Genomic DNA, 24895 nt, shown 5'->3' on the forward strand with positions numbered 1-24895 from the left:
AAACATTCCTTTTATGATGGAACCTGACCACTCACTTTTAACAGGAACTCTTGGCAGCCTAATCAAATCAAAGTGGCAAACCAGTTCTTTTCTTCCATCTCAGAGTGTGCTGATAGCAACCCAGAGTTCATTTTACTGGCACAGAAGGTCATCTGCCTTCTAACACATCTCCACTATTTATGTACTAGGCCACATGGCTTTCTTCCTTGAGGCTGAGGAGCAAAAAATCAAAAAGGACTTTGTTGACAAGAAGCCCAAAGTCACAATGATGCTACTATCTTTTGGAAGAGAAAATACTTTGTGGGAAATTGTTTTAGTCCAAGTTGAAAGTCCCTTTATAAGTCAACCTATATTTAATCATTTTTTCTTTGGCCAGTATCCAGGCAAGCCAGCAGGAGGTTCTTAGTCACAGCACAGATCATCAACCAGGACCCTTTGACCTTAACTCAGCAGACCATTGATACAACAGGCTAGTTGTGAGACCTCCAGGCCCAGCACAGAAGACTAATTGCAAACCATGGGATCCCAACACAACAAGCACCACTGGACCAGGGCAAGCAAGCCACAAGCACTTAAAGCCCAATGTGGAAAGCCAGTAACCAGGCCCTTAACTTCTAGCATAAGAAACTTAGAGTGATGCTTTCTGTTTCCCAAGATCAGAAGTCAACTTTAAAAGTCATGAAATAATAGGCTTTTCAAAAGAGTAAGAAATGGAAAAGAGCCCTGATCACTGGAAGCTATATGATGATAGGGAAGATTAAAACACAAACTCAGAAGAGGACAACATTATCAAAATGCCTACTTGTGAAGCCTCAAAGGGGAATATGAATTGATATCAAGCTCAAAATGTCCTTTTAGAAGAGCTCAAAAAGGTTTCTAAAAATCAAGTAATAGAAGTTAAGAAAATTGGGGAAAGAAATAAAAGTATACAAAGGAATCGTGAAAAAAAAATTTTAAAGTTAACAGCTTGGAAAATACAAAACAAAAAATGACTGAACAAAACAGCTCTTTAATAAATTGGTTTTTTTCCTTCTCATTGTTTTTCCTTTTTCCCTTTTTGTTCCAGTCTTCTTCCACAACAAAATGACTAATTTGGAAATGTGTTTAATATAATTGTATATACAATATGTGTATATACAATATTGTATATACAAATGTGTATAAACACATTTACACACACACACACACACACACACACATACATATACATACATATATACAACAAGCAATCTGATAGAGGTTTTATAGAGAGAGAGAGATAAACCCTCTATCAGATTGCTTGCTGTCTTAGGGACCAGTGAGGGAAAGGAGAGAGGAAGATAATTTTAGAGCTCAAAATCTCACAAAGATGAATGTTGAAAATTGTCTTCATATATCATTAGAAAAAATAAAATACTATTTAGGTTTTTTTTAAATCTGCCATTCCCCAAGAATAGAAGAAAGTACAGGTATTAATGGTTAGTGAATTCTTACTAAGGGGAATATGACAGTTATACACTGAACTCATCTGATGTACATCTTAATAGTGATCAAATTTAACATAATCATAACTCTCTACATATCTACCAATGGTAGAAAGCAAGTTTATCAAAAAGAACTTAGGAAGCAGGACTAATGATCTTGAAGTCCTGTTTAGAATAGGAGCACAGATGGCAGTTATATCCCAGTTACCTAAATTCTAAAGTTTGCTCCAACAAGGCAAATTTTGGATCATTCCTCCTTGCCTATCCTATGCTGCTTTTGTCTATACCGTACCATCCATTCAACCCATTTGAAGGTTAAAAAGTAACCTGTTAAGAAGATGAATCTAAAAATGGTGTTTTAACTTCTGGAACAGATTAAAATTTAACAATAATGGTTTCTTTGCCAAGGACACAATGACAGGAAATGGTCAAATGTATTTATCTGAAGTCATACAAGTTTGATCAAGAGCACCATGAAATGAAATGGGTGAAGATGGTTTTATATATATATATATATATATATATATATATATATATATATATATATATATATATATATATTCCAAGTTAGATAACATAGGAAAATGAATCCACAAGTAGAAAGAACTAGTAATTCACAAGAGAACTCTAATGTGGGATTGCAACATTGATTCTTTTTCATAAACTCTCTCACAAATATGGCCTATTTCATTGTGTCCTTGACACTTAACACAGTATCCAGCACAATCAATGACTGGGCAATGTTTAGACTGAATAGCTTTTGAGGATACAACTTCAGTACTGAAAGTTTATAATTTTATATTCTATGTTTTGTAAAAAAAAAAAACCATAGGAACATAGACTCATCAGTTAGAAGGAAATTTAGAAATTATCTAGTCCAGTCTCTTCATTTAAGACATTAATAAATAAAAGCTCAGAGGAATTTGGTGATTTACTTAATACTACACAAGGATTTAAGGAAAGAGATGAATTTCAATCCTAGAGCCTCATTCAAAATCCATTGTTGTTGTCATTGTACCTTAAAGTCTCTCATGGAGGGACAATACTAATGGATCTGAGAAACAGGAGAGCAGGGTTGTAGTCCCCATTTTGCCATTAACATGCTATGTGGATTCCATCTACTTATTTCATTTGTTTGAGCCCAATTTCTTCTTTTTTAAAAACAGACTTTGAAAAATGATTATTTTTATGTTCCATATAGTTCTAACATTCAGTGACTATATACTACTCCTTCTTCCATGCCTCAATATATCTGGCTCATTATTCATCCTTTCTTCTTTCCCTCTTGTCTCAGAAAGAGAGATTCTCTTATTTCCAAGACTAATGCCTTTCCATAATCCATTAATCCCTTTGCTCATTCATTTCCAGTGAGGAAGAAAAGGGTGATGTGTTTAAGAGACTGTTTTGAATACACAAAGAGCTCATTTAGCATCTGAAATTTTTAAGACATATATAGAACATAAAGAAAAAAATACCTGCAAAACTATATAATAATAGATGACTACAAAATAATGGCACGGTCCTGCAAGATTACTGTCAAAAGAGTGTCCAAAATCCAAGTTATCTGAAGTTGACAATGAATTCTAAGAACATGAAAAAGAGCTTTAAAAGTTTGATACCACATTGATACTCTTTAGAGATTTGGAATTACAAAGAAAATGTAGAAATGAAAGGATAGTGGTATTTCTTGACTTTAAATTACATTACAGAAGAGTTTGATATTGATTAAAAGAATAAATGAAAATAAAACAGACTAGGGAAAATAATTAGAAACAATGTAATTCATTAATTGTGTTGGATAAGTTTGAGAATGTAAACTGTTTAGTGAAGAGCTCATTCGTCAATAAAAATGACTGGGAAAACTGGGAAGTAACATGGAAGAAATCAGGTTTAGACCAATATACATGTAAAATAAACTCAAAGTGAATATTGAAAGTCAGACTATTTTAAAATGTGAAGAGAACCAAAAATAATGCTTTTTAACATCTAAGGTAAAGAGTATAATTCTTAATCAAAACAGGGTTGCAGGCAAACACAAAAAATAAAATAAATAATTTTCATAAACTAAAACTGGAAAGCTTTTGAATTAATGTAATCAATGCAACTAGGTCAAGAAGCAGAACTATTGATTGGAAAAATATTTGCATAGAATATATCTGCTAAGTATCTGATATTTAAGCTACAGAGAATGAATTAAAATACCTAAGATCAAGAGCCATTTTCCTAAGGTATAAATGGTTAAAGCACAGATTAATTTCCAAGAGGAATTATAAACCTTTAACAACTATACGCTACAAATCACAATTAAGATAAATAAATATCCATCAAAACAATTAGAGGTTTCACTTTATAGCCAGAAAATTTACAGAATAAAAGATGGAACTGGTTGATTTTGGAGGGATCATAGAAGACAGTGCAATAATAGAATTTTAGGAGGTCTGTGAATTTCTCCATCCATTTTAGAATGCAATTTGAAGTTATGATCAGAAAGAGATCAAAATATTCATGATCTTTGACAGAGAGGTCCCACTGGTAGGCATATCCATAAAGAGAACAGATTAAAGGGTTTTATATGCAACAAAGATATTCATAGTAGCACTTCTCTAGCAATTAAGAACTGGATACAAAGTAAGTTTGGGAATGGCTAAATCAATTATGACCCATAAACAATAACAGGATTTTACTATATTGTAAGAAACATAAAATATGAAGGATTTAGAGATGCGTAGGGACATTTCTATAAGTTGATTCAGAGTAAAGTAATGAAAGAAAGCAAATGGAAAGAAAACAGCAAAACCGAGCCCTCCATCATTACAATGGCCAAATAGTCTCAAAGACAAGATGAGAACAATGCTTCTCTCTCTCCTTTGTGTTGAGGACTATGCATTGAATTTTGCTTATACTTTTGGTTTCTGTTGATATAGTTGAGTAATTCATCTGAATTGATTTTTTCTTTTTCTTTTTTAGTCATTGTTGCAATAGATGGCTCACTGGGGAGAAAAGTGGGGAGGAACATGTTCAAAAATGAAAGTAATGTCAAAGCTCACTATCTCAACAGAAATAATTTTAAATAATCATAAAAGCTAAATTGGGGGCAAAATAGGACCAAAGAAAGGATTGGCCCCACCAATGTTAAGGGAAAATGGGATTTGGATAAAAAGCAGAGAAAAGGGTATAGAGTAGGTAACAGTAAGAAGGAAAAAAGCTTTCCTAGACAAGAATACTAAGAACTCCAGGGTCCCCAAGATGCAGCAAATCAATAAGCACTTTGGCCTCCTATGTGATAGGCACTGTAAAGTGTCCTACAATAATCCATAACCACTGATACACACAAATATATGTTTGGAAAATATTAACCATTTAGTAATTGTGTATTTTTGCTTCAGATTCTTTTACAGGGCTCATCAACATAATGACGGATATTATTTGGCGATTCACAGGAGATTTCATGGCACCAGATTTCGTGTGTCGGGTGATCCGCTACTTACAGGTATACAGATAAATCAAATTGAGAGATAGAATCTGTCTTTTGTATCTTTAAATGCACAGTAAGAGAGCTATGAAAGGGAATTTAAATGTATTACTACAATTCATCAAACTTTTCAAAGCATTTCTATGAATTCAAGAAACTGACATTCTAACTAAAGGATTTGTACTTTGGATACATCCTGATGGGGTAAAACAAGAGATTCACAGAATCATAGATCATAATTGAAATGTACACCAGAACACCATCCCTTGCAATTGTTGTCATATGGGAAAATATATATATGAATATATGTGTATGTGTTGTATGTGTGTAGTATATATTACACATTTATATACACACTAATGTATATCACATTTATAATTATAAAATTAATATACATGTATCTATATATAAGCACATATCTACCTATACTTATTATACATATGTGTATTTATATGTGCATACACATATATGTGTATATAAAATACAAATTTTATGTTCACAATCGTATATATTAGTACATATTTAACATGTCATACATAGTGCATATATCATTACAATTTATGTATCATTTATATATTATATTATTATAATATATAATATGATATAAAGTTTATATCATATACACATCTATAAATATATATAATATGCATTACATGCATATGTATTTTATATCTAGGTGTGTGTATATAATGTATCTTATATGTATATGTATAAATGCATGTACATACACTGTTTATACATATGTAAAAACCCTTCACTAGCAAATATAAGCTCCTTGAAGGCAGGATTTATCTTTGTAATTTCTATACCCAATGTTTAGCAAAGTAATCAAATAATTAATCAATAAACATTTATTAAGCAACTACTCAAGTTCCATACACTTTTCTAAGCACTGAGTATCTAGCATATAATAAGCATTTAATAAATGATTTTTCCATTCTTTCATCCATTTCCTAATGAACAATACTCAACATTCCCGACAAGGGGATTATCCAGACTTTGCATGAAAATCTCTAGCAAGAAAGGAACGAGGAGCAGGGAGGTCTTGCCTCACAATTCAGAACTTTTCATTTTGAATTGCTTTACCAGAAATGTTTTCCTTATTTGAAATCAAAATTTGTCACTTTACAATTTCTGACTCTTTTTACTACATCTGGAGTGAAGTATACAAAGTCTATTAATTACCTTTTCCAATTAACAGCCTTTCAAACATTTGAAAACACTCGTTATGTTCCTCCCAATTCTCCAGGTTAATCTGCCCAAATTCTTTTAACCTAAAGTCATCTACTATGTACTTGATTCCCTTCATCATGCTGGTTGTCTTACTTTGATTATTTTCTAGCTTATCCATGTCCAAGTTAAAGGTGGTGCTCAAAATGGAAGACAATACTAGCTCAAGATAGAGTTTAACCAAGACTCAATCAACTACATTTATTAAGCAAATACTATGTTCTAGGAACTGTATAAAGTCTTAGGACAAAAAGAAAAGGGGAAACAGTTTCTGTTTTCAAGGAATTCAGAGGCTAGTGAACTAGAGAACAAACATAAAGAATGTTGAGCAAACATTTCAAATGTAGGCCTAAAAACTATAACAGAGAATTTGGAATAGTAATTAAGAGATAGCAATGTAGTCAACTCTCAGTTAGCCATGCCAATGGGGAAGAAAGAAAATCCAAAACCAAAAAGAAATTAGATATGTGGCTTTAGAATGCAAGGAGGTATATCTTCACAATCTGAATAATTTACTACTTTCTGCGCCTCATTCCATACCACCTTCTCCACCCCCTAACTCCCACCCAGACATGATCTTCCATAGAAGTTTCATGAATGGACTTAGGTGAGTGTTTGCTAAAACAATGGAGGCTGAGGGCAGAGCCAAAATGGTGGAAGAGTCAACAAGGGAATTGATGGGAAAAAAAATGTGAAATAAGATGGCCTAGCAGAATGAGATTTCAAAGTACATTTGTCATTACTATTTGGTCATATAATGTCATGTCTAATTTTATTATCCTTTTGGGGAGTTTCTTTGCAAAGAGACTGGAGTAGTTTGGCATTCCCATCTTCAACTCATTTTTACAGATGAGGAAACTGAGGCAAACAGGGTTAAGTGATTTTTTCATGACACTAATGTTTAAGCCTGGATCTGAACTTGGTTTTCCCTGCCCTCAGACATGGTCCAGACTGTACCACCTAACTTCCCTTAAACTATATTACAAAGGGCTGTTGGCCAAAAAATAAAATGGAGTGTTACAATACATAGTAATAAATGACCATAGCAATCAATCTGGTATTTGATAAACATCCATGCTTTAGGGGCAATCATTCACCATTTGAAAAAAATTTTCTGAGAAAACTAGAAAGCAATTTGAGAGAGACTAGATGTAAACCAACATGTCACTCCATTCACCAAGATAAGGTCAAAAATGAGTACATGATTTAGACATAAATAGTATCATAAGCAAAATAGGTGGGCATGAAATTGTATCTGTTTAATCTTATTTATGATCAAAAAAGAGAAAGGATCCTAAGAAATGAGAGAGAGTCAATCCCTAGTTGATAAATGGTCAAAAAATATGAATTTCAAAACAAATCAAAGCTATCTACAGTCATATGAAAAAAGCTCTGAATCACTATTAGAGAATTGCAGATCACAACAATTCTGAGGTACCATTTTATATCTATGAGATTGGTTAACATAATAGAAAATGAAAATGACATTCTCCAATGGATATGGAAAAATTGGGACACTATTGCTCTTTTGGTAGAATTATGAACTGGATCAACCAGAGAATTTAGAACTATAACCAAAGGACTATAAAACTGTGCTTACATTTGACCCAGAATAGTACTGTCAGGTCTATATCCCAAAGAAATCAAAGAAAAAAGAAAAAGACCTATTTGTACAAAGATATTTAAAATAGCTCTTTTTGTGATGGCACAAAAATGGAATTGAGGGAATGTGCATCAATTTGGGAATGACTGACCAAGTTGTGCTATATTCTGGTGGAATACTATTGTGCTATAAAAAATAATGAGGATAGTTTCAGAAAAGTCTAGGAAACTTATATGAACTGTCAAAGTGAGATGAACAGACAGCAAAATTTTAAGAATGATCATTTAGGAAAAATTTAGCTATACTGATCAGTACAGTGACTCAACATAATCCCAAAAGATCATGATGAAAAAAAATATCTACCTCCAGAGCAATAATTGGTCTGAGGGCAGAATCATGCATAATTTATTTTGCTTTACTTTTCTTTTTGCAACGTGACAAACATGAAATTATATTTTGCATGTATAATTGATATTATATTGTTTGTATTCTCATTGACTGAGAGGAGAAAAAGGAGAGAATTCAAGTTAAAAATTTAATGAATATTAAAAATAATTAAGACCCACTTCTTACCCCAATATTCATAACTTCTATAATCTGTCTCTCCAGCCATACTTAATGATACTCCCTTTCTTGTACTCTACTCCTGCCAAACTGCATAATCAGCCATTCCTCAGATTCATCATCCATCTCCCACACTACATTGTTTTGGTTGCTTTCCTTTTAGTCAAATTGAAACAACATTGAAACTATGAAGTTAACCAAAAAAAATTATCTTTCGCTAACTCACAACCTTTCTGAGCTTCAGTTTCCTCATCTATAAAGTACAAGAAAGGAAGATGAGATGGTCTTTAAAGATTCTTCCATCTCTAAATCTATCATCTTAAAAGAGACTGTTTTCCTTGGGAAATTGACAAAACAGATCCTCTGATCACAGGATATTGTATGTACTATTTGTTTTATTATAAATGTATATCTAACAATGCAGAGTCAACTTCAGCTGTGGAATACTATTCTAAGGTAGAGCAGGGGGAGAACCTGGTTGTTAAACATTTCCCAGAACATTCCTATATTACTCTATAAACATGTTTTCTGTTTGGTAGTAATGTAATAAAAGACTCCAGAAATGACTTCATTACCAGACATTGACAACAATAATAGCATCAATAGTAATAGCCAGCACTTACAGATTCTATATTGCATGGATGTTGTGGGTTTCACACAAGATCATGGATGTAAAGCATTCTCAGTGACTTCATGAAGTCACTTTAGTCTAGAAGCTGAAGAGCAGGTGCTTATGTGGATCAATATGAGCTGCTGCTTTATCTTTCATTCCCTGTACCATTGTAAGCACAGGGTCACAATTCTGATTGAAATAATAATAATAAAACATAGGCTTCACTGTGACTGAGAATATTAGCTTCAACTGTGAAGGGCTTCCAGTTAAATATGTCCTATAACTACAGAGATCAGTACAAAAGAAGGGACCCTTGTAGGGGACCCAAGAGAATGAATCACTCAAGATTGCTAGAACTAATTGTCACTATACCACCCCCACTTCTGTGTCCTGATACATAGATATCATCCATCCCAGATCTTCCAGCACATTGTATCTGGAGTAATAGGCATTCTATCTCATAGTGAAGTACCTCAGCTTCCAATCATCATCAGACATACTTTTTGCCAGAAATCCTTCTTTTCACCCTAAATATTGAAACATTTCCTCTCCTTTTTTTGCTATAGGTAGTGCTCCTATATGCCTCAACCTATGTCCTGGTGTCACTCAGTATTGACCGGTACCATGCCATAGTCTACCCTATGAAGATCCTTCAAGGAGGTGAGTTGGTTTGTTTTTGCTAAAATGTGGTCAATAGAATGAGTCATTAGACACTCTTTGGAGAGGGGACGATATGGTAGAGTGAAAAGAATGATGTATTTAAAGTTTAGGAATCTATATGTATATCTGGCCTCTGATACTTTTCCCCTGTCTTCTAAGGGCAAGTTGGGGTCTCAGTTTCTTTTTATGTAAAATAAGGAGGTTGGGACTATTTTTAGCTTTTTAGCTCTGATTGACTCTATGATGAAATTTCTGGCTGAATCATCCCCAAAACATATTAAATCTATAAACTGGATCCATTTGATAATGGAGGAAGGGTGAGGTGAAGGAGAAGAGTCCAGTATCTTGGCAAGACCTGAAATTAAAGGTTAAAATTCAAGATTTAGGCCCACCAGAGGTACAGAAGACTTTCTCAACAAAACATTTGGACAGATCAAAACAGAAAATTTGACAGCTGCTAACATGGAGAATGATGGATTTTGAAAAACTATTCATGTTTCTGAGCCTTACCCATCCTATATGATTATCTTTTCTAAGTCATTCAACTCACCAAAGGTTGTAGAGGAAAATAAGGCAAATACAAAATAGTCCCCTGCTATGAGCTATTTATTAGGTATCTAGGAAAGCAATACTAAGGTTAAAATGGTTTCAAAACATTTTCAAAGAAATATACCAGTTTGATATGATCCCAAGTGCTGTCAAGATTTTGAAAAAAAAGACAATAGTCTTTTTATTTTTTATTAAAGGTGAGTTGGGTTAATTTGGGGGGGATGCTTATTGGAAGATATATATTTAAAGCTTTTAAAGTATCAAAACACATGAATTAATAAAGGAGAAATGGAGAACTTTTAGATACCAAGAATGTTATCTATGGGGGCAAGAGTGTGATTTAACTGGAAAAAGCATTATCTCTGAAGTCAGAGGACCTGATGTCCTTTCCTTTATTTCTAATTGTACAAGCCTTTGAGATCAGAGGGACATAGGTTATCTAATACAACCCCAGTATTTCTAAAGGAGGAAATTGAAGTCCAGGGAGTTTCAATGACTTGCTCATTGAGCATTAGAGGAAAGATCTGAATTTAGGCTTTCTAAATCTCTACACTCTGTCACATTGCTTTCTAAAAGACAGCAAGGAAAGTAATCATTAACTTCTAGAACAGTGGACCTGCAAGAAACCCTGGAAATTATCAAGCCGAATTCTGGCTATAATAGGGGATCTTTGCTGGAAGTTAATGGAGAATAAATTGGAAATATTGCTTTGGTGAATATTATTGATGGTGATTGTTTAGGAATTGTGGGTATTAAGCATGACTTGGTAGCTAGCACACAACACAGTCACTTCGAAAGACCTGACTTTCCTACAGATATGCTAATGATTTGATTAGTTTTCATAAAAAAAATTGAAAGCCAAAGTCCAACAAAAGAGGTCAAATATTCCAAACAAATCAGTATATCTGTCCACTACATACAATAGACATTAAACTTAACAAAGCAAGTCATTTCAAGATGCATTGGTTAATTGCCTACTGTGGGCTAAACATTATACCACAAGAATCTCATGAAATTATCTCTATGTGAGTCCTTCATCCAATGATTCAGATTAATTCCTTTGCTTTGCCCAACATTCATACATCTGTTCCTACCTAATTGCTTCACGGAGTTCACTCAACATTCTAGGAGCCTTTCTGGAGTTCTCTTAACCTTTCAAGGAAACCAATTCATCATCTAGAAGCATGTTGCAAAGCACATGTTACATTTGGACTTCAAAGGTCTAGGTTTAAATCCCAGCTCTACTATTTAAGCCCGATATGACCTCAGGCAAGATACTTAATCTCTCAAAGTCTGGGTTTCTTCATAGGACCAGATAAATTTTGAAGTCCCTTCCAGCTCTAAAGCTATATTCCAGTGATCAATCAGTGGTTATCCCTTGTTCTCACTAAATGACTAGTCCATCTTCCCTTTTGGTCATATATTTCTTTATTGGTATCTGTTGAAGAAACACTGGAGATACAAAGATTTAAAAATGGCAAAGGTCCCTGAGAATCTTATTTTATATATTTTTCCTGTATATTCTAAATTTACAAACTTTTAATTTACAGAATTTTTTATAAGGAAAGGGAGCGTAAGGTGTGAAGCCAGTGACCCACATATTATTCACTGACTGATTCTTTGATTTTCTTAAACAGAAAAACAAGCAAAAGTCCTGATTTTTGTTGCCTGGAGTCTCTCTTTCCTGTTTTCCATTCCCACCCTGATCATCTTTGGGAAAAGAAAACTAGACAATGGAGAAGTGCAATGCTGGGCCCTGTGGCCTGATGATTCCTACTGGATCCCATACATGACCATTGTGGCTTTCCTGGTGTACTTCATTCCTCTGATCATTATTAGGTAAGAGTCATGTCCAGACTACCACAAGCATTTGTGGCCACTTTCTCAGACATGGCTACATAGAGAAAGTAACCACCAATCAGCACTGTGCAGGGTGCTATAGGAGGTTCAGAAGAAATATGTCAGTGGTTTTGCAGCAACAGTGCATGTTATTAAAAGAAATTTAAAGTTTGAAAAACCGGGCTCCCTATATTTAAGAACTTTAGATTCTTGTACAGATGCTATAGAATCATATATGAGCACACATTAAAGACACCAAGCACAGAAAGATGGAATAAATTTGATGTTACATTCCTTTGAACTGTGAAGGAAAGGCTTAAGGGGGTGGATATACTTGAGACTCACCTTAAATCCCATTTTCTGCAGAAGGCCTTATCTACAATTTATCACTTCTAGTGGGAAAAATCCTCCCAAGATTATTGTCTATTAACATTGGAGCTATATAGAATTATTTTCATATTGTCTTCTCCAATAAAAGGTGAGTTCTTTGAAGGGTGCATGTCTTTTCCTTCATTTGTATCCCCACTGTTTACAGTGTGTCTGGTACATGGTAAGTGATTAATAAATGCCTTCTTAGTGATTTTGCAGACTAAATGAGATTTGGAGTCAAAGTGGAATCAGAAATGGTTTGATGTTAATTTGGATGAAATATGAGTGAACCAAGGATCTATACTTGAATAATCTGTACTTTTTTTATCCTCATCATTGACTTTGGTAAAGGCAGAAAAGTCATGATTATCAAGTATCCAAACGGTCCTAAGAGAGGATGGAAAGTGAACACAATTTGGATGGGAGAGTCAAGGACTTGACAAGATTTAACACTAGGCTGAATCTAAAGTGAAACTTAACATGGGCACAAAGGCATAAGTTTCCTAAGTCCAAAGTAGAGAAGGCATATTAGGCTACAGCTTATATGAAAAAAAAAAGCTGAAGGTTTTGGTGAGCTCAATACAATTCAACGGTGTGATGTGGAAGTTCAAAACACTAATGAGATCTTCAGATATAGAACTTTTGGAAATGAGCAATATTGGCCCTGGTCAGACCTCAGCTGGAGAATTGTACTCAGTTCTGAGAATCCTGGGTTAAAAGGGCCATTGATAACCTAGAAAATAGCCAAAATAAGGAAACTGGAATGGTGAATGTTTTCAAGGTCACAAGGATCAGTTGGAAGCAACTGGGGTACTTCTTCAGGAGAAAGAAAATAACTGCAAAAATTTGAAAGGCTATAAATCTGAAAGTAAAATCAATCAATCACAATTACTAGGCATCTACAATTTGCTAAGAATTGTATTAGACAATAGAGATACAAAGACAATAATGGGACAAACTCTAGCCATAAGGAACATACATTCTATTGGGGAAGAGAAAATATGTACACAGATGGACAGATGTATACACACACAAAGAGAGAAAGACACATACAGACACACACACACGTGTGTATTTCTGTTTGTGAAGAATAAATGTACAATAAATACATTACTGTGAAGCCACTAACATTTCCTGAGATCAGGAAAGGCTTTAAGTAGATGAAGCTTGACTTAAATCTTAAAGGAAGTAAAGATTCCACTGGGCGGAGATGGAATAAGTCTTTATCTAATGCCTATTATGTACCAGGAACTGTGCAAAGTGCTTTTACAAATACCATCTCCTTTGATCCTCACAACCTTGGGAGAGAGACACTATGTGTGGAGGGTGGGAAGTGGTTGTGAGATGGAACAAATGGATGACTGGCAAATATTAGGCTTATTTGATCTGACCCTAGAAACCAGGACTGGAACAATGGGGAAACTATAAAAGAGAAAATGTAGTTTCAATGTCAGGGGAAACCTCCTAACCATTAGAGCTGTACAAAATATGAGTGGCTTTGAAGGGTAAAGAGCTGTCCCTCATAGAACGAGGCTTTAATTTTATGTTGGATGACCATTTGTCATGTATGTTGTAGTGGACACCTGGGGTAGGGGATGCATTGGTCTAGAATACTACTGAGGCCCCTTGTAACTCTGAAATCCTGTCTCTCTGGGTTTTTAAAAAGGGAACAAATCTTAGAAAATATTTTTTTCTAAATTAAGAAAAATATGGATCACATTTTTAAATTAAATAGAAAGTAAAAATTCTATTAAAGTATAAAAATTGAGGCTGAAGAGTGCACAGAATGTTGATAGAACAGTGCATGAGCTCGCTCAACTAGCACGAAGAAGGTACATCAGGGACTAGTGCAGTCTGTGAATCCTCAAAGACTGGCATGGCTCTTGGCACTAATGGGAGCTTAAGAACCACTTTCTGTACATCACTGCCACACTTACTTTCCTAATGACCTAGTAACTGACTCCCTACTGACTCAATCTGTAACTGCCAGTCTCTGCATTTTCTGAGGCTCTACACTATCCCTCACCTAGAAGGTCCTGCTCTGCTCAGGGCAGCATTATCTTTGATGATTCTGAATCCATTCATTAGCCATACTTTGTCTTCGTTTCTGGCTCAGTACCCTGGACAGCGGCAGTTCTATCTACCCTTCTAACATTGCAACTGGCTGGGACTAGAATCAGCTTTAATCCCAGGTTTAGAACAGGCTGACAGGGGCTCCCTTGGCCACAGCCCAAGACTGTGGAATAACTATCAACCTTTTAGCTGCTCATATCTTGCCAACTTTGCTGAGTATAATTTACTGTTGAGCAGATGTTGTAGTTTGGTGCAGAAGGTGTGGGAGCCCTGGAGGAGGGGGAATTCTTTCTGTTGTCAATGCAGAAAACCTTTCATGAGTGCCATTCTTGGAGTACTACTGAAAGATAAGACCTTGAAGAAAACAGGCAGCAGAGGCAGCAAAACTCGGGTTTGTTTTGTGTGATCACTCTCCCTCTTAAAAGTCACAGAAATCTTAGTGCTTTTCCTCCTATATACTATTGTGTCCTAGTGTGGAGAGTAGGGATCCCAACCAAGTCAGTTCCCCTTTAAATGGCATTTTAACACTCAAAGCACACATGAATCATGCATCTACATATTATATATAAATACATATTCACACAAATACATGCACACCTGTATGTCTAATATAAACATAAACGTAGCCATATATTCTGACTTGTTTCCTCTCTTTCCACCATCCCAGATGGACTAAGATAGCACTGGATTTGTATCTCCCAAAATTTCAGTCAAGCAATAAGCACTAATTAAACATCTATTTTCATTGTCTTTGTATCCTCAAAGAGGGTAAAGAAATTTAACCATTTATTAAACACTTACTGTATGCCAGACACCGTGTAAGACTTTATAGATGATATCTCATTTTACTCTCACAACAATATTGTGAGGTAGGAACTATTATGATCTTGTTTTCTATGTCAGTGACTTACCCAGGTCCATGCAACTCTTCAGAATCTGAGGCAGGATATAAATTTGAATTTTCCTGATTCTAGACCTAGCACTCTATCCACTGTGGGAAGGGAAGGGAAGGGAAGGGAAAAGAGAAGGGAAGGGAAAAGGGAAGGGAAGGGAAAAGGGAAGGGAAGGGAAAAGGGAAGGGAAGGGAGAAGGGAAGGGAAGGGAGAAGGGAAGGGAAGGGAGAAGGGAAGGGAAGGGAGGGAGGAGGATAACAACAACTTAACAACTAGTACTTATGTGAAGGCATCTAGGGTGGATAGAACACCAGACCTGGAATCAGGCAGTTCTAAGTTCAACTCTGGCCTTAGACACATCTCAACTGTGTGATCCTGGGCAATTAACTTCATCCTGTTTGCCTCAATTTCCTCATTTGCAAAATGAGCTGAAAAAGGAAATAGTGAATAACTCCAGTATCTTTACCAAGAAAACCCGAAGCTGGACAACAAAAAAGTGGATACATTATTCCATTTTATTCTCACAACACTCCTGGGAGGTAGGAGCTGTTTTACATTTTACAGATGAGAAAACTGAGGCAAACAAAGACTTGCTACAGAAGTAGGAAGTATTCCTGATTCCAAATCCACTGTGCCACCTAGAGCCTTACCACAATGCCTAGTTCATGATAATTGCTTGACCAATCCTTTTTCAGTCATTCCTGTTCTATGCCGGCATAAATGCTAGAAAAAGTGAAATAAGAGTCCCTGCCCTCAGGGAGATTACACTCTACTGGAACAGATACTAAAAGGTCTGTATATGTGTCTACACCAAAACAGTGTAAGATCATTGTGAAGGGAAGGCCCTGACCTCTGAGAGATCAAAAACAGTTGGTGCTCATTTGACTGATACTGAGATAGGGATTTTGTGTGTATGTGCATACATGCCCACACATGGACACTGCACCATAACGTATACATGTCACATTCACTCTGTTTAAATCCCTGGGCTGAAGGAGATGGCGGAATCACTTTTGGCTTGGTCTGCCTTGTGTTTTACTTTCCCTATTGCTTCTGTTTGCTTCCTTTCCTCCCTAGTCTTCTTAGTCCTCATTTAATACAACACAGCCTGGTTTGGTTTGGTTTGGTTTAAAATCACAAATCGATGCCATCTGACAAGCTTGCTTTTCTTCCCCCGCCCCTTATTAATTCTCAATTGTTGGCCAGAGGTAGCTCATACCTCAACTGCTGCCTCCCCAGGATCCAAGCGGTGGGAGAATGAGAAATCAATTAGGTACCAAGAAAAACGGCCAAGACTGAAGTCAAGCAATTACACCGGTATTCACTCCAGAAGTAATTAAAGAGCTCTGCCAAGGAGATTCAGGAGAAACTGGGGGATGGAGGTGACCCAGAAAAACAACTCATTACCATTATTGTGCATGAATGGATGGAGGGCACGTGGGACTAGCTGCTTAGTTTCCCCTGAGAAGCAAGAAAGTGATCAATCGGAAAAGTTTGCTGAAAATAGCTCCGTCGCCCCAGGTCTGATTCTAACGTCAATGGATTGAGTAACTTTCAAGACAAAAATCATAAACTCATCCACGGGAGCCTGGGATTGTGTGAGTCATCTTCATGTACAAATGATCACCAAATCCTGACAGGTGATATCTACCTAAAGATTCAAGAATCACAGATCTTGAACCAGAAGAGATCCTAGAGATTTTGAAGTCCAACTCTGTGTCTAAGAGCACAGCAGCATTTGAACCCAGATCTCCCATGCAAAATCCAGGCTTCTTTCCACCCACAACTAGAGCAACTAAAAATATATCCATAAAGTTATCTTTTGAGGTCCAATATCTTCATGACATGGAGGGTATCATGTGTTCTCAAAGACTAGAACAGTGGAATATAAGCTGGTACATATCTCACAATCAGAGAAGGCTTAAAATCAAGGCCTATTGTGTGCCTCTTCTGAGGACTTGCCAGCTAAAGGGACAGAAATTTCCCCCCCTTAAAGTTGGTCTCCAGGGAAGGAAGTATGGATGGGCTGCAATCTTCATCAGAGAGAGTGGTCTCTTGCAGAGTGTAAGAACAACTTTAACTAAGCTGTGCCAAAGGAGACTTATGATCTGTGACCTAGAGTAATGATTCTCAAATTTTTGTTCTCAGCATCTCTTTATACTCTTAAAAATTATTGAGTATCTGTCCAGAGAGTTTTTATTTAGATTATATTTATGGAATACATATGTATGTATATAGATATATTATATATATATAGATTAGATTAGAATATATTCTATATATATATATATATAGAATATAAAATTTCTATATATATAGAATATATAGATTAGATTAGATTAGATTAAAAATACAAATAACTTGTAGACTCTCCAAAAGAGTTTCAAGAGCTCTAGAATTGTCTGCCCCTCTCTTTGAGAACCAATGCTTTAGGGGAGGATGGGGAAACAATGAAATCTGTAATTTTCTTAAGTTTCAAAGACTAAAAGAACAAATAAACATCAAAATAGCTTCATCACAATTCTACACAATCATTAATAATAATAAAAGCAGCTAATATTTATATAATAGTTGAAGGTTTGTGAAGTACTTTATACATATTTTATTCTTACAATGGCCCTGGAGAATGGGTGCTATTCCCATTTTACAGATGAGAAAACTAAGGCAGACAGAGAGATCAAGCAACTTGCCTAAAATCACAGCTAACAAGTGTGTGGAGCAAGCTCCAAACTCAAGTCTGACTGATTCCAAGTCCGGCATTGTGTCTCCTGCATCACCTTGTATCTCCTTTCAAATCCTTTATGGAGGTGCTAATGAGCAATAAAATGTCCAGAAGATTTGTATCTTCTTAAAAGAAGTGGAAGGAAGGAATAATGGGGGATCTGATGAGATGTGATTGATCACAATCAAGTTGTAGAATCTTGTCAAATTTTAGAGCACTATACAAATGTATAGAAAGCATTGAATATATGAATAATTGAATGAAGAATCAATGAATGAATGAATGAATGAATAAATGAAACAACATTTAGTGAGTGTCTGCTATGGGCACAACTTTGTGCTAAACCCTAAAGAGAAGAAAAGCAAAAACAGTCTCCTCTGCTAGAGGACCCCACATACTCATGGAAGAGGTAAATCATGCAAGAGGCCCCATGGTCCCAAGCAGATGGTCAGGCCTCGTCTTTATTGCCATTTTCCCCGATAAAATCGTTTTCGGTTTCTGGTGTTGAAGGTTTGAAGGTGCCAAAGCCTTGGTCAGTGACAACGCTCTTTGGGGATTCTTCACTAGTTGGAAAGTTTCTGGGCTGCATCTCCATAAGGTTTGTGTTCCAGGATGATGGCTGGAGGGGCTGAGCAGGAAGCAGAGGTGGTGGTCTGGCAGCTGCTGGCACCCCAAGGCTCTTACCCATTGATGGCAGTTAGTCAGTTGCTATTGCTGCTAGTAAAGCTGATCTCCTCCTCAAAGATCACTAAGGTGTCTGGTCTGAAAATGGGCAGGGTCAGTGGTCTGGAGAGCACCCCCATTCCCAAAGGTTCTTGGGCTTGGGGTCCTGAAGGTTATTACCACTGGTGTCTGAGAGGATGGACTGATGGCAACAGTTCGACACAAGTCACTTCCTGTCTCTCTCAGTTGATCCAGCTTGCCTACCCCATAGATGGCAATGACTGATCCCTCCCCATAGAAGCCGCTTCTCCAAAGCATGTCAGGGTGGGGGTGGGGGAGGAGGAGAGGGTCTAGGAGTAGAATCGATCATTTGAATGGGGGAGGGGATAGTGCTTCTTTCAAGACTAATGGACTTAACAGTCAGTGGGTGGCAGTTGACTGGCTGTTGGTGCTGATGGAGGCAAGGAAGGTGAGCCTCTTCTCCAAAGGCCAGATCGGAGGGAGATCGAGAAGGGCTTCTGTCCACTTCCTTCTCGCATCCAAACTTTCTTGAATTCTCTGAGACATTTTGCAAAACCAAAGAAGGGCAGGCAAGTCCTAGGGGATTTGTGGTGTCTTCCTAAGTGAGGTGTACCCCCACTTCCTTTATCATCACAGGTTAAAGACTTTCCTTTTGGTATTTTCTTCTCTTTTCCAAATGTCTTCCAGAAGCTTCAGAAGGAAACCCTCCTTTGAGCTTTTATAGATGGTTGCCTTGTTTACAGTATCTACTTTCTCTTCATTTTTTGCATCCCAGAGCTGGGTCCCAGATCCAGGGCTTATTCTAAAAAAGGTACGTGCAGAAGAGGGGAGAAAATATCAAAGAATTGGTCACCTACAACATCCTGAAAATGGGCCATAGCTGTGCTCATGGCCTCAGCTTGCAAGGTTCTGAGGTCAGGTTGAAAGAAAAGCATCTTAACAAGAATGTCCAGGTGATCAGGTCTCAATAGAAACCCTTGTCTGGAAGGCCACGTGAGCTTTTATTGATAATTGGTTCAAACTCTATAGTTGTTTTTCTTATCAGTTCCCAAAAGGGACAGTAGGGAATAGTAGACAGGCCATTAGGTTTGGGTTTATTTTTAATACTTTTTGTATTCTGAACATGTTGGGTATTACAGGATCAGGTAGAAAGTCTGAGGACTAGATGATCTTAAAGATCATGTTCAGGTCATGATTTCTAACAAAGATTTCTCCAACACAACTAGAATTCTGAAAAGAAACTAAAGGGCAGATGAGGAAAAGTACAAGAGACTCCAATTCTGCCTTCAGGGAGATTACAGTCTAGAGGGAACCACCTCTATATTCTTTGGGATAGGAGTAGAACTTATTTCTTAGATCCCTTTCTTGGCACCAAAGCATTGGCTTCTCAGTCTGGTCCAGCCTACACCTGAAAAAGAATCCCCTCTACCACACGCCTGCCGGGCATGTGGGCCACTGGCCCTTGCTCCATGACAATCCGCTAAGAGGTACCCTCTCCCCTAGGCTCTAGAGATGGATGGTGGCAATCTCATCAAACAGAATGGAAAAGACAGAGGACAGGGATTGCTTCTTCTTTGTCTTTGTATCCCCAGTGGCCAGCTCAGTCGGAGGCGCACAGTAGGTACTTGGGAATTGATTGGTTGAGACCTCTCTTGCTCAGGGAGTTTTTCCTGACATCAACACCAATCTGCTACTTTGTGGCTTCCAAACTTCATTACTCCAGTCATTGCCTTCACTGGCCAAGCAGAACAAGTCCTCCAGTAGCCCTTTCTACAGATGAAGATAGCTCTGCTGTCCCCCGGGGGGGAAACAGCCCCAGTTCCTTCAGTGGATCCTCACATGGCAAGAACTTATTAATACAAATATTAATTATACTTTGATCGACTTCTCCTGGATGCTCGCCAGCTTAACAAGATACCCAGAAACAAAGCTGATATTCCTAGTACAACTGAGCAGATTCTCATCTGCAGGAGGACTACAGCCTCACAGTTTCCAAGTTGGAAAGGACCTTAGAGGCCATTTAGTCCAACCCATGAACAAAAAGGAATCCTCCTTATAACTGACCTGATGAATGGTCATCCAATGAAATCCTCCACAGAGGAGAACCCACTACCTCTCCAGGAAAGCCATCTTGAATGGTGAAGAAGTTTATGGAGCCTAAATAGGCCTCTTTTCAACCTCTACCATTGTTTCTGGTTCTGACCTGGAGGAGGGGGGAGGAGAAGAAATCTTAACCCTTTCAGATACTTGAAGGCAGCCATTATGTCCCCCTTGAGTCTTTTCTTCTCCAGGCTAAACATGACCAGTTTCTCCAGCCGGGGATCATATGCCACAGACTCAAGATATTGCTCTAACTTGATTGCCCACCTTTGGATCTTCTCCAGCCCATTGGTGTCCTTTATGACCTATGGTGGTCACAACTAGACATTCCACTTTGGCCAAGATTTGACAAGGTCATTGGGCAGCGCGACTATCACTTCACTGTTCTAGAACAATGTCCTTCCTACTGCAGCCCCTCGATGGCCCTTCCACCTTTGGAAGGAAACAATTTGACTAAGGTAAGTCAGCAAGTGATTATTTGCTCTGTTCTCGATAGAAAAAGAATTCTACTGTCACTACTACTGCTACTACTACTACCAACACTATTACTACCACCACCACTACTACTACTAGTACCACAACCACTATTTCCATTACCATAACTACTACTACTACTACTATTGTGGCTGCTGCTACCAACCCCACTACCACTGCTATTACTACTACAACTACTACTACTACTACTACTGGTACTACTGCTACCACTACCACTCCCATTACTACTACTAATACTACTACTGCTACCACCACCACTACCACTGTTACTACTACTAACTACTATTACTACTATTTTTACTACTACTACTACTACTGAATGATAATAATAACAATCATAATCTCTAACAATTATATAGCACCTCCTATTGCAAGCCCTTGTGTTTTATGGGTATTATCACCTTTGATAATTAACAAATTCTTGCCCAATTGGAGTGCTTGAAAAATTCTTGGGATCACAGGCGTCCCATAGACCAGAGGTTTTTTGACCTTTTCTTAGAAGATGAAGGGGAGTTTTTGTTCACTATCAATTCCCTATGATATGACAGCTGGTCCCTAGAGCCAGAATAGTAGAGATGGAGCAGCCAGCTGCCAAACTCTCCCATGGCCCATTCCCTTTTGGACGTTCTTCTGTATTAACAGGATATGGCCCATTATGTCCTGCCTCTGTACATTTATCCCAGTTGCCAAGGTCTAATTTGGCTTCTCTCTTCTCTAGATAAGAGAAAACCTGAGTGAGGAGAGAATGGAAAAATTCTGGGGAAAAATGTTTTGTTCTGTTTTTTTTATCACTCCCACAATGAAAAAACTATTTGTTTCCACCCACTCCAGCACACATGAAAAGATTTTCGGTTACCTTTTCATTCTTTAAAGAAGCATGAATAACATTTTTGTGAATAGACATTGACGTGGAAAGGATGCAGAGAACAGAACCTTAGCCTCTGAGTAAAGAGATTTTGTCAGCTCCTGGTTCTGCCAATTAATGTCCACGTGATGTGGCACTCCAAGTATCTGCACCTCAGCTGCTTCCTCCACTGAAGAGAGATCTGACTTGGCAGTCAGAGGACCGGGTCACAGTCTTGCCTTCTATGTTTCCTATTTCTGTGATCTTACACAAACCACTAGGCTTCAGTTCCTTTATCTGTAGAATGAAGGATGTCTTCTGCAGAACCTGCCAGCTCCAAACGTCTTGTTTGGGGAAGCAGCAGAGGATAGTGGGAAGGTTTTAAACCCTCCTTTATCAGTTCTTAGCTGTGGGACTTAGAACAGGTGATCATTTGAACTCAGTTTCCTCACCTGTGAAATGAGGGAATTTGAACTAGCTGACATCTGAGGCTCCTCTGTCCTCAGTTCTATGAACCCAAAAGCTGCCATGTCGCTACTTGACCTTAAGTTTCCCAAAAGTTGTACAAATAGCCCAAAAGAATTGTCTGTAAAATTGTAGGTCTCCCTCAATGGATAGGCAGGAGAGTGGATCTCACTTTAGCTATTGCTATTGCACAATGCACATGGCCCTCCAGGGAGCACCTTCTGTGTTCCAAAGAGAACGAAGGGCAGCCTTAATACCTTCTTTGGGGTTCCTCATTGTGACTTTGACCTCCTAGTTGACAGAAGCATTTCCATCCTGTTGACCAGCTCTCACAAATCTCCATCCAGCCAAACTTGGCAAAAGCATCTCTTTTCAAAAGACTGAAAAGGGACAACTTGTTGCCAGCTTTTCTCCTGAGACTTCAGGCAAAGAGAAAAATCTAAAATGTGAAATCTGGCCAAGGTCCCTTCCAGCTTTCTAATGGTGGATACTTCTCAGATCTGTGACCTACAAATCTTCAAAGAAGGTGAAAGAAAGCCAATTTACTTACTGGAACAGAAACATTTAAATTCATTTGCATAATGTGACATCTGCAAGAACTATCTTCAATGCCTAGAGTGCCTCCCCTTCTCTTCTACTTCTTAGGAGCCTACATTTCCCTCCCAGTTCAGACCCTTCCGTGAGGCCCTTCCCAACTCCACCACCTGTTCATGCCTCCTTGTTCCCTATGATCTGTGATCATCCTTGTTCATACCTTTTAATCATATCTGACTCTTCGTGAACCTTCTTGGGATTTTCTTGGCAAATACTAGAATGATTTGTCATTTCTCTCTCCAGCTCACTTTACAGATGAATAAACTGAGGCAAACAGGGTTAAGTGACTTTTCCAGGATCTTATAGCTAGCAAGTGTCTGAGGCCACATTTGAATTATGATTACTTTGCTTTATTTTTTGGCAGTACAACAGTGCAACAAAAACTGGCCTCTCTTTTTTTTTTTTTTTAAGCTGAATAATTTTATTTTTTTATTGGATTTTATTTTATTTTATTTTATTTTTTATTTAATAGCCTTTTATTTACAGGATATATACATGGGTAACTTTACAGCATTAACAATTGCCAAACCTCTTGTTCCAATTTTTCATCTCTTACCCCCCCACCCCCTCCCCTAAATGGCAGGATGACCAGTAGATGTTAAATATATTAAAATATAACTTAGATACACAATAAGTATACATGACCAAAACATTATTTTGCTGTACAAAAAGAATCAGACTCTGAATTATTGTACAATTAGCTTGTGAAGGAAATCAAAAATGCAGGTGTGCATAAATATAGGGATTGGGAATTCAATGTAATGGTTTTTAGTCATCTCCCAGAGTTCTTTTTCTGGGTATAGCTAGTTCAGTTCATTACTGCTCCATTAGAAATGATTTGGTTGATCTCGTTGCTGAGGATGGCCTGATCCATCAGAATTGGTCATCATCTAGTATTGTTGTTGAAGTATATAATGATCTCCTGGTCCTGCTCATTTCACTCAGCATCAGTTCGTGTAAGTCTCTCCAGGCCTTTCTGAAATCATCCTGTTGGTCATTTCTTACAGAACAGTAATATTCCATAATTTTCATATACCACAATTTATTCAGCCATTCTCCAACTGATGGACATCCATTCAGTTTCCAGTTTCTAGCCACTACAAAAAGGGCTGAAAAACTGGCCTCTCTTATCCAGAATTGGATTCAACTGCTTCCTCTGGTACTCCTCATTGTCCATGTGGCCCTGGGCCCTTCACCTCTACTTGCTCTAGACAGCTCTTTAGGGCTATGAGTTACAGAGAAGAAACCCCACTGAAGTGATTGTGAAGATTTCCTACATTAAGGGAGTCATGGATCCAATCCTGACCCCTCTATTGTGTGTACCTTTTTAGGTGTAAATATAGTTTCTTTCCCTAGAATATAAGCTCCTCCACAGGAAGGACTGTTTCATTTTTGCATTTGTCCCTTCCACTCCAACTTAGAAACCAGAACCCAGAGGGCGCAATAAATGCTTTTGATTATTTGGCTGACCACAGGATCCTGGATTAGAATAGAAAGGACTTTGGGGCCATTAAATCTTAACACCATATTTTAAAGAGGAGGAAACTGAGGCAGAGAGAAGTTAGGTGACTTTCTCAGCATCTGAGTAAGTATCGGAACCAGCTCCATAACATGTTTTTAAATCTAAGGCAGTGCTCTACCTAATATTGCATATAGCCTCAAT

The 24895-nt window shown here is 37.4% G+C and overlaps 1 protein-coding gene across 2 annotated transcripts in view; it reads left to right on the top strand.

Annotated features, from left to right (window-relative positions):
• Positions 1-24895, top strand: part of NPSR1 (neuropeptide S receptor 1) — a 157061-nt gene that overhangs the window by 114897 nt on the left and 17269 nt on the right. The window contains exons 3-5 of one of the 2 annotated variants that reach the window (XM_003762318.2): positions 4850-4953; positions 9512-9605; positions 11792-11993. In XM_003762318.2, the coding sequence (XP_003762366.1) occupies positions 4850-4953; positions 9512-9605; positions 11792-11993 (400 nt within the window). The remainder of the gene's footprint in view (positions 1-4849; positions 4954-9511; positions 9606-11791; positions 11994-24895) is intronic. The other variant, XM_012543531.2, reaches the window with a different exon arrangement.

This window comes from Sarcophilus harrisii, chromosome 1 (assembly GCF_902635505.1).
Source record: "Sarcophilus harrisii chromosome 1, mSarHar1.11, whole genome shotgun sequence".
Taxonomy (NCBI): Eukaryota; Metazoa; Chordata; class Mammalia; order Dasyuromorphia; family Dasyuridae; genus Sarcophilus; species Sarcophilus harrisii.